We start from the raw sequence: 9,939 nt of genomic DNA, 5'->3' as shown, positions 1-9,939 counted from the left end.
TTGAGGAAGTTGTGAGTTTTGAACTCCAACTCGGGAAACGATTCGGTTCGGGAAAATTCATCGGTAAATACGCGAATTCGGAAACGAGACAAACAATAGAAACATGTTAATGGGTGGGCTTGATGCATTGTTGCATCATCGCGATCGAATAACTGGTGTAGTATTCCACCAGCGATCGATAATCATTCCGAAATTTGGGGAAGTTGTGAGTTTTGAACTCCAACTCGGGAAACGATTCGGTTCGGGAAAATTAATCGTTAAATGCGCGAATTCGGGAAACGAGACAAACAATAGAAACATGTTAATGGGTGGGCTTGATGCATTGTAGCATCATCGCGATCGAATAACTGGTGTAGTATTCCACCAGCGATCGATAATCATTCAGAAATTTGGGGAAAATGTGAGTTTTGAACTCCAACTCGGGAAACGATTCGGTTCGGGAAAATTAATCGGTAAATACGCGAATTCGGGAAACGAGACAAACAATAGAAACATGTTAATGGGTGGGCTTGATGCATTGTAGCATCATCGCGATCGAATAACTGGTGTAGTATTCCACCAGCGATCGATAATCATTCAGAAATTTGGGGAAAATGTGAGTTTTGAACTCCAACTCGGGAAACGATTCGGTTCGGGAAAATTAATCGGTAAATACGCGAATTCGGGAAACGAGACAAACAATAGAAACATGTTAATGGGTGGGCTTGATGCATTGTTGCATCATCGATCGAATAACTGGTGTAGTATTCCACCATCGATCGATAATCATTCCGAAATGTGGGAAAGTTGTGAGTTTTGAACTCCAACTCGGTTAAAACGATACGGTTCGGGAAAATTAATCGGTAAATACGCAAATTCGGGAAACGAGACAAACAATAGAAACATGTTAATGGGTGGGCTTGATGCATTGTTGCATCATCGATCGAATAACTGGTGTAGTATTCCACCATCGATCGATAATCATTCCGAAATGTGGGAAAGTTGTGAGTTTTGAACTCCAATTCGGTTAAAACGATTCGGTTCGGGAAAATTAATCAGTTAATACGCGAATTCGGGAAACGAGTCAGACAATAGAAACATGTCAAAGGGTGGGCTTGATGCATTGTTGCATCATCGATCGATAAACGTATTCGTAGCAGTAGCAATAGAAAAATTGCAATCGTTAAATTTCGCGCCGCGTAACTCCGCCTCTGGTAATTCTGATGCGAGTAGCATTAATTTCCAGTGCCGGTCCCAAGCCCGGATAAAGGAGGAGGGTGCAGCTGTGAAATTTTAAATTTCAGAAACGAACGATGCAAGAACCTAGGCTGGACCTGTCGCTTGGGATATAAACACGCCACTCGCTGAGACAGGGACGAGTACAATACACGATAGAGGTGAGCGAACAAGGAGTAAAACCATAGAGAAAGGTCTCTAGTAAAACCAGAGACAACCTTTCTTTATGAGTAAAACTTAATGGTGACCGGTCACCGAAGGCGAAGTTGAGCGAAGCTGAGGGTTTTGAATGCTAATAATTATAATTGACAAGTTACGAATCCAATGACGTAGCTTGTCATTTAGCATTGAAAACGCTGAGCTTCGCTCAACTTCGCATTCGGTGGCCGATCACCCTAATATGTCGAAATAAATTGAGTAGTGTGAGTAGTGTGAATACATTTTATTGGGTTGTTTAAATTCTTTCGGTGTTGGATTAATGAAAATGCCGAGAAAAGTTGATCAAATTTTATTGGTCTTCAATTCTTTTTTCATGAGTAATTTTATATTGTGCTGGGTTATAATCTCCATGGCGCAGTTATCAGAAGTATTCCATCGGAGGACAGGCAACAATTGCCATTTTCTGGAACGATATCTTGCGGAAGCTGATAGTTTCTCGACATGCTAACGTTCTTTTCCGTGTCATTCACGCATTCCTTCTTTTGTGCCATCACATTGACGTTGTTGGCAGTTATCACGCACCTTAGTTCTTCCGGTTTATACCCTCTGGCATCTACCAAAATCTGAAAGCCAGAATGACATCGTTGTGCCTACACTTTGATGAACTTGTGAATTCTGATACTAGTCCCTTACCTCAAATCTGTCAGTCAGAAAGAAAACACTGTCCATTTCCTCTGAAGGTTTTTGATCTTCTATGAATTTTGCGGGAGCAATACCTAGGGAGTTTAAGTTACATATTGCGGCAAATTCAGTCCAACATTCATTAAATAAATTTTTACTCGCCTTTTTCCAACAAGGTTCTTCGAACCTTATAGAACACTTTATCGTTCAGGAAAAGGTTCTCAGGCTTCACCACTATAGTACGTTCCTCTTTCAGATGGTCGGCTGGCATGTTTACTGTAGTAGCTTTTTGTGCACGTTGAATTTAATAAGATGGAAAAAATGATGAATGAAGTGACATTTCAGTCGGAATGAACAAATTTCGTGAAACTTCACTGGATTCGTAGAACGTTTTCATAGAATGCGATCTTCTATTTGCTGTTTTTTTTACTTTTTCCCACAACTAGTCAATGAAAGTTATCCTCCACAAATGATTCAAAAGGGATTTCTGATTTAATAGTATAATAAATTGAAGGAGTAAGCCAGAAGATCAGCTTACTACTACTATCTACTTTGCCAGACAGATCTGTCGTCTAAAGATTTATCCACCCCTGGCAAGACCATAGATTTGAAAACCCGATACACATCTGTATTTTTTTGTCATTTGTAGCCATAGACTTATAAGTCTATGTTTGTAGCCAAAGTGTTCGTGTTCGAAAGGGCCATGTTTGCCATTTTATCTGTTTCTTTAGAATTATTGGTAGACGTCAAGATTGTCCATTTTCCAACGGTTTTTTCGAACTACTATTTTGTTTGGAAACCTTTGGGTGAAGCTCAGCCACTGTTGTTTGTTTGATTATCTTCGACAGAGCATCGAAGATAAATGGATACATTTTAAGGATAAATGAAAAGAGTATTGAAAAAAACTTTTTTATTGAAATAATATACAGTTGATCGATTTCTAACCTATAAAATCGGAAAAATTTTGAGGATACAAGATAATAAGTTGAAAGAAGAAGAAGCAATTATAATCAACAGAATCAACCGTCTTCATAGTTTGTAACTACTCCTGTGATAAATACTATAATGAAGTTTTCATAGTTAGGTATAACCATTTTATTGCGATAGAATTATCAGACAAAGTCCATGAATTCATGCTTTATGACGCGATATTGAAGTATTGATCTTTGCTATTGAAATTGTGAGATCGCGTAAGAATTTGCCTTCTGATGTAGATGGCACCATTGTTCTTGCTCGATCGATTACGTCAAAAAGAAGATATCGACTTTCGACCATAGACTACTAACTTTTTCTTTCGTTTTTTATATTCACCTGGAAACTCAGGCATAATGTTTCAGACGACCTATTAATTCCACCCGCGCACTTATCGCCAAAATCATGGACACAGATTTTGAGCGTGAATGTAGATTTCCCGAGTTTACCGCCATTCACGGCTCCTATGAGTCCATGTTATTTGCTATATTGAGCACGTTGAGAATCTCAATTCTAGCGAAATGTTTCTGTTGTTTAGACAGATTTTTCAGCATTGGTATGAGCATCTCGCAAAAAGAAACGTCTTCGTCGTATTTTCTCTCGACGAATTTGGAACATGCTCCGTCAAATTCTCTATGGTTCATTCTTGATTTTCTTCGAAAATGGTCCTCGATTCTTTTAGTATCCGACTTCTTCCCAGTACTGTCTTCTTCATCAGATGGATTGGTGTACTCTTCGGAATTGGCGGTTCTTTGTATTCTGGTATTGACAACGGTGGGTTTGATTCTGTTGACGGCGGTTGTCGAGGCAATTCTTCTAATAGGTTTTCTCGAAGATTGTTGCGAGGCCAAAAACGAAAGTGCTTCGCCATGAATGTAAGGTCTTTTTTTTTTCTTGACAAGACCTGACGCATATTTTCTTCTCATGGTTAGTTCTCTGAAGAAAGAATCCCTGAGGTTTCTCCATTTCTTTTGAAGTTCGCCTCCTGTGAGAAGAAAAATACTGAATGAAAATATATATGGATTAAATCGAATAGGTACCTAAATAATATTAATCTTCTACGCCTATTTATGTAACACAAACTATATTTCTGCAATACATACAATATGCATCTTTTCATTTCATTTCCCGGCGTAACAAAAACGAACAAATTTTCTTGTTGGATTAAATCAGGAAAACGATAACATGTACCTAATTATTGTGAATAATTAATTATCAAGTAGGTAATTGCGTGTCGAGCTCACCCTTGAGTTTTTTGTCTGTACCACTGAACGTTGCCCAATGTGGATATATCTCTACGAAAATCTGCTCCCATAATTTTGTTCTCACTGCGCGGTTCTGGAAATTTGGATCATATTTGTTCCACAGGCAGGGTCGAATTTGCACTGCAGCGATCAACTTATCCACGTCCACATTGCTGTCATCTTCGTCTGCCGTCAGGTTCGAAAAACACGAGGGAGACAAAGGACTGGAAGTGTCTTCAGTAATAAAACATGTCTGTTCTATCTTCACGACGCCATTGTCGATAGATTCCATTTATAACCTTGAAGATGTCTCAGTAGGAAAGAGAAACTATCGAAAATACTTTTTAGGTAAGCTTTGCACTAGAATATCTCAAGTCAAAGGTGTCGTCAACTCAATGCGAACGGTTCTTCACCTGCGAGTTATTTACCGCAATACGTGAAGCGTTTCACAACACGGCAAAATGCGGTACAGAATTTTTCATCGGACCGGAAATAAATCCGCACCGATTCGCTTCTATCTCACTCTCTCGGCATAATATTCTGATTCATTACATTTCCTTCTCTCTTCATTTAATTTTCTGGAGAGCTGACGTGTGGTTGAAAATGGAATATGAAGGGTTACAGCACACTGTATCATTTTATAGAGACATCTATCGGTGAAGTCTCGTATAAGGATAGCATCATCTTAAGAAGTATACTGTAATGTTACCACCGTTTCAATCTGACTTTGATCAATAGATAATAGATGTCATTACCGATACAAATTAAAAAAGTAAACAAAAATAATGCATAAATTAACCTTTATCACGTTTTGTTCACAGATACGACATCAACATAGCAGCTAGGAGCAGCAGAATAATTTCATATCCTTGTATTGCTGAAGAGATTTGCAAAATATTTCATTCTTATGGATTCTACGTACAATGGTTTGTTTCGATCTCTTTCCAGCAATAGTATTTAGATTTTGCATTAAAAGAGTATACCTGTTTCAGATTTAGCGAACAAACTTCGCTTACGACGCCTTTTGAATCAAAGTCGTAATCGTGAGGGTCAGTAATCATGTCCATATAAATTGGGTCCATCGAAAAGCCTTTCAATTCATGTTTATTTTCAGGTGTCATACAGAAAAATCTGAAGCCTTTGAAAGAGAATGTTTCTAAGAAGAGGATGGCTCAAACCAAATATTACAATAAATGTAATCAAGGTAGAAGCCCGTTATTGAAAGATTTAGATGCCAAGTTACCTGTACAGGAGAGATTAGGATTTCATACGAGTACTAAAAAGAAAGTACCGATTTTGGGAACTAGTACTAATATACTGATGCCTAGAAAAAATCGTAGATTTCAGCGAAGGTGGAATCAATCCAGTGTGCAAAACGTTAGGAACAGAAAATTTCGTAATAGTACTATTACTCAAAGACTGGGAAACCCCAATAAACTGTCTTCATTTAAAATACAAGTTTTGACAGGTTCCGCAGGGACTCGATCTAATTCTAGTCAGAGATTCCAATTAACGTTAAATCCAACGGTCCAGTTGGAAATCAAACAAATCCAAAATTCCAGTCCAAGACAAATATTTCATGGACTTCATCCCATAATTCCAGTAGCTACTGGCATTCCTTTGAATCATAGATTCACCAGTTTGACCTGATGATTGTTGGAAATTATTATTTATTTAAGTTTGAGAACAGATAACTATGTTGATGAGTTGTGAATTACTTTAATGATTTATGTTTGTTTTTTGCAGAAAAAGAATTTTGTTTTGTTTGGATTTCAAGTTTTGTAAATGAAATGTTTATATTTTAAGAAAAATATATTTTTCATAGAATATGTTGTTTTTTTTTCCTGATGATTCGAATCCCTATTTCCCTATCATGTTATATTATGAGATGTTCTACATCCACAGAGTGGCTATAATTAGGTTTACCAAAAGTTTTGAAAGATCCAGAATGGTAACTTCCACATAATCATAGTTTAGGGAGTGGCAAAAGTCTGCTGAAGATTTGACCACTTCCCATTAGACCCAACAGCACCATTTCCAAAGACAACTCTGACCATTTCAATAGTTTCTTGTTAATAAAAGAGTTCTGTATGGTATCGCTCTATCGCCATGTTTTTTGGGACGACAGATAATTTCAATGCATTTTCTTTCCATTCAACGTTTTCTATGGTTATTTCATGCATAGCACCCTCCATAGAGAAAGGGAAAGTCTCTGGCACCCTCACCAGAAACTCTAAATTATTAATTTTGCTTTTTCTTTGCAGCTTCAGCAATATCGGTTCAGTTGTTTTCACGTAATTTCTCACAAATTAATAGACACACACTCACCCTGATTTTTTGATAGTCTTGTATAGCATACATATATAATAGGAGTGTAGTACATTTCCTCAATCGCTATCCCATCAATGTAAGATCTTTGATAAGGTGTCTAGATACCCTTAAATTTGATAGAACTCTGTGAATACCAAAGTAAAAATATATAGGTATAGATGTGAATCGAAAACCTCAAATTTTGAGCTTTTTCCAATTGAAAATGTTTGCACATTCTCATTTCTAGATGGTCGGCCATCTTTAAAGATGAGAAGTCTTAATTATACCTACTCTTGGGATAACAACTTCTTTAATGCTTTTGGTCAAACAAGCAGAGTTTGTTGACCTAGAATTTACGCAAGGTTTCAATCATGTTCAGACGGTCCTGGTGAATAGTCCGATGTAACTGTTATCATATTCCATTCCAACCAGATGAGTCTAGAGTTTCCTCAAAAACCGATAATGTTGAACGATATTTATTCACCTTGAAACCTTTTGCCTGGATTGTTTGTGTTCTTTCTATGCTCAGTTTGTGACTTTGTTTTGTGGAACTGAAGCAGATATACTCTTTTCGTGAACATATTTGAAGAAATCAACGAAGATGGCATCGTCAGAATATCAGGTTAGACGGTAAAAGAAGAAGATAATTGTGTTCAACCACAGAACCTTAATGCGTGTGGTAAAAGCAGCGTTGAAAATATTGGTGGTGCTTCATTACCTGCCTATTATTCGCAGGTTGAAAATATGTAATCAATAAAATTGACCTCTATCGTAATTGAAACATAAATGAGTTTTCTACTAATGAAATATATACTTGCACAGAAAGAGCAACTCTTCTAGTAATAAATCTCGAAATTTTATCTGGCCCCATCTTATAGGGATCTTTCGAACTCGCGGATCTCCCAGAAAAAACATGGTAGATCTATGTGATACATATTCCAAAAAAAGAACCTCTTCTACAAGTAAAAATATTTTCTCCCAATATCTCAAAGGGGGGACATATATATCAATCTCTATGGCTGTATGCATGATATAAACATTTCCGATGTATAGGTAAAACCTTCGTTATATTGTAGATTTTTCTATTATCAGCATCATATGGTAGCTTTTGGTAGGCAACATTAGTTAAGAATTAATATTAATTTCACCATGTTGAACTATTTGTTGAACGAATGAAATATTGAAAAATTTGAAAGAGAAACCTTTCTGTGATCGAGATGGTACACTGACAATGACGGTTGGAGGAACTTCTGTGGTATTTCTGTGAACCAATGAGAGTGTTTTAAATGTATGACGTAATCGAATATCTTAAAGTGGGATATTTTAAATAGGTTCCAAGTTTGAGATCCAAAAAGATATCACCCCTTCCTTGAAAACATTGGTTAATGCGTGGTTTTTGTGCATTTTAGGTGCTCAATGAACTTAAACCTAGGTAAATCAGGGCTTGGCTGTATTTCAACCCTTTCGTTTAATTTTATCTCATGCAATTTGTGTGCTGTGGGTTTTCAGCCACCTGGCAGCATGATCAATCGACATTTAAATCGAATGGACCTCGAAAAACAATAATACACCGTTCCTGGTCCTTCCTAGACTTCCCCTGTGTTCACTCCATTCGTTCGCAATCGCGACAAATGGATCTAAGTGAATTCAACATCGTATCTGATTGTTATCAATTATTTTCAATGTAGTCGTACCTAAGGACGCGTTGAACATTCGCGTGTTTTCGCTCATGATCTGGCCGCAGTTCTCCTCCTGTTGAACGTTCTTATCAATCCTTCTGTGCGGCAGGATTCCACGACGCCGCTCAGTTTCCTGCAGTTCGCAGGACTGCCGGTTCTATCCATCCTGCGCTGGGAAAATCGATTCGGTGTGTTCAAGATATTTAAGGTTACCTACCCCCCGATTTGCGCGACCACCTCAACGATGTACCCAGTGATGTTTCCTTCTGAATAAATTTCAGTTAGTTTTTTCTTGAGGGGTGAGTTCAAGATTGACCATAACTAAAATTGGGGCTCAACCATTTCGTTTGGTAGAGTCAGAATAACCAATGTATAATTTGCATTCGATTATTTTAATTTGAAATTTCTTATCGTGAAATACTTTCAAATTATTTCATGCAAACGACTGCATTATCAGGACATGTTACTGCGCATTTTGGTTTTACCATGAAAAATTCAGGCACATGAAACTGTACCTACAAAATGAAAATTTTGAGACAAATCAGGATGTATTTGTCTATAATGTGTCCATTTTTGTTCCTTTCTTTCCTTAATGTGTAAAAATAATTCATTGCTCACTTGGCATATACTTCAGATTGAGTATATTTCCTTAATTTTTCGAAAAAAAGGTTGTAGGATGTTGGAAATTGAATGAAAAGTATTTGATGACAATTTTCCATAGAAATACGTCCCAAAGATTGATTCTCAAAATATGCATAGGGTAGATCTTTGACTCGTACAAATATTTCAACAGTACATTCTTAAGGTCAAAAGAAACACTTTTTTCCATACCATTTTTGTCGATTCGGCCCGGATAAAAAGATATAGCCATTTAAATTTCTCATAATGAGCTGAGCCACCCCTGAAAAATGAAATTACCTTCAGAATAACTAGCTAAATCTATGACACTCTGTGGTTCTTTTAAACAGAGTGATATTCAGCCAAACACCAAATTTTTCGAATTCCACAGATACTTTTCAATTTTTGAACGTCAAATACCACCCTGTGTACCCACTCACATTCAATTGTTTCAATAAGTTTTTTTGGAGGTGATCTCGAAAAGGAAGCATAAAATCGCGTCTAGGTGTAAAACGAAAAGTAAATAAACAACGAGTACGCAAATTAACGAATGAAGATTCAACCGATAATGATTTGTTCAATTTACAAACACGATGGTCACAATATTGTTTTCATGCCAGTGGAATGTGTTTCATTGTGTACAGAAATATTTGGGCGAATTTTTTTTATCAAAATGAATAAGTGTTGTTGACCCTAAGGTATATTACTATAATATTTTCAAATATTCCCGATCACCAAAATTTTATGGAAATATAATTCGACAAATTTTTATGATGTGCTATGAATGTTAGTGAAATTGGATCTGGAATTTGTTCATGTCCGAATTTCCGTGGTTTACTGTCTCACCTGTATACACCAAGCCCTGTTCACACATTGGGAAGTTCTGTACGAATTATTCAACGCCCATAGTTAAAATAATCAGACACTTTTTTCATAACTGTCTTCCAAGTAATTGCACACTGAGTAATTCATGAAGATATAGCACCAATTTTCGGTAAAATGTAAATTAGGTAATCATACTACTTATCAAACGAAATTCATTGCCCTCAAAACATATTCCA

General features: G+C 36.8%; 3 protein-coding genes across 5 annotated transcripts; 1 reads left to right on the top strand and 2 right to left on the bottom strand.

Moving 5' to 3' along the window:
* Window positions 1-1,707: 1,707 nt before the first annotated feature.
* LOC123311902 (protein lethal(2)essential for life-like) lies at window positions 1,708-2,433 on the bottom strand. Its single transcript, XM_044896020.1, has 3 exons — window positions 2,218-2,433; window positions 2,068-2,150; window positions 1,708-1,997 (listed from the first exon to the last, which is right to left on the bottom strand). Exons 1-3 carry the CDS (start codon window positions 2,324-2,326, stop codon window positions 1,773-1,775), a joined length of 417 nt encoding a protein of 138 aa, XP_044751955.1. The 5' UTR covers window positions 2,327-2,433; the 3' UTR covers window positions 1,708-1,772.
* A 555-nt stretch (window positions 2,434-2,988) lies between these two features.
* LOC123311165 lies at window positions 2,989-9,933 on the bottom strand. Of its 2 annotated transcripts, none has more exons than XM_044894969.1 (3): window positions 9,725-9,933; window positions 4,272-4,570; window positions 2,989-4,012 (listed from the first exon to the last, which is right to left on the bottom strand). In XM_044894969.1, exons 2-3 carry the CDS (start codon window positions 4,561-4,563, stop codon window positions 3,492-3,494), a joined length of 813 nt encoding a protein of 270 aa, XP_044750904.1. In that variant the 5' UTR covers window positions 4,564-4,570; window positions 9,725-9,933; the 3' UTR covers window positions 2,989-3,491. The 2 variants fall into 2 exon arrangements, with proteins under 2 accessions (XP_044750904.1, XP_044750905.1); XM_044894970.1 differs by lacking the exon at window positions 9,725-9,933 and adding an exon at window positions 8,879-9,072.
* Window positions 5,023-6,098, top strand: LOC123311166. 2 transcript variants are annotated; one of them, XM_044894973.1, is made up of 3 exons: window positions 5,023-5,197; window positions 5,248-5,320; window positions 5,386-6,098. In XM_044894973.1, exons 1-3 carry the CDS (start codon window positions 5,195-5,197, stop codon window positions 5,919-5,921), a joined length of 612 nt encoding a protein of 203 aa, XP_044750908.1. In that variant the 5' UTR covers window positions 5,023-5,194; the 3' UTR covers window positions 5,922-6,098. The 2 variants fall into 2 exon arrangements, with proteins under 2 accessions (XP_044750908.1, XP_044750907.1); XM_044894972.1 differs by having other exon boundaries at window positions 5,042-5,197; window positions 5,264-5,320.
* Window positions 9,934-9,939: the final 6 nt, after the last annotated feature.

Source organism: Coccinella septempunctata, chromosome 4 (genome assembly GCF_907165205.1).
Source record: "Coccinella septempunctata chromosome 4, icCocSept1.1, whole genome shotgun sequence".
NCBI lineage: Eukaryota > Metazoa > Arthropoda > Insecta > Coleoptera > Coccinellidae > Coccinella > Coccinella septempunctata.
Note: the sequence above shows the minus strand (reverse complement) of the source record. Positions and strands in the feature narration are given on the sequence as shown.

What these genes read in the sequence shown, in the direction of transcription:
- LOC123311902 (XM_044896020.1), bottom strand. Translation starts at nt 2,326, where the DNA reads ATGCCAGCCGACCATCTGAAAGAGGAACGTACTATAGTGGTGAAGCCT. An exon ending in AAGAACCTTGTTGGAAAAAG is followed by an intron (nt 2,151 to 2,217) that starts GCGAGTAAAAAT and finishes TAAACTCCCTAG; the next exon opens with GTATTGCTCCCGCAAAATTC. An exon ending in TTCTGACTGACAGATTTGAG is followed by an intron (nt 1,998 to 2,067) that starts GTAAGGGACTAG and finishes TCTGGCTTTCAG; the next exon opens with ATTTTGGTAGATGCCAGAGG.
- LOC123311165 (XM_044894969.1), bottom strand. Translation starts at nt 4,563, where the DNA reads ATGGAATCTATCGACAATGGCGTCGTGAAGATAGAACAGACATGTTTT. An exon ending in TACAGACAAAAAACTCAAGG is followed by an intron (nt 4,013 to 4,271) that starts GTGAGCTCGACA and finishes TTCTTCTCACAG; the next exon opens with GAGGCGAACTTCAAAAGAAA.
- LOC123311166 (XM_044894973.1), top strand. An exon ending in TCAAAGTCGTAATCGTGAGG is followed by an intron (nt 5,321 to 5,385) that starts GTCAGTAATCAT and finishes GTTTATTTTCAG; the next exon opens with GTGTCATACAGAAAAATCTG.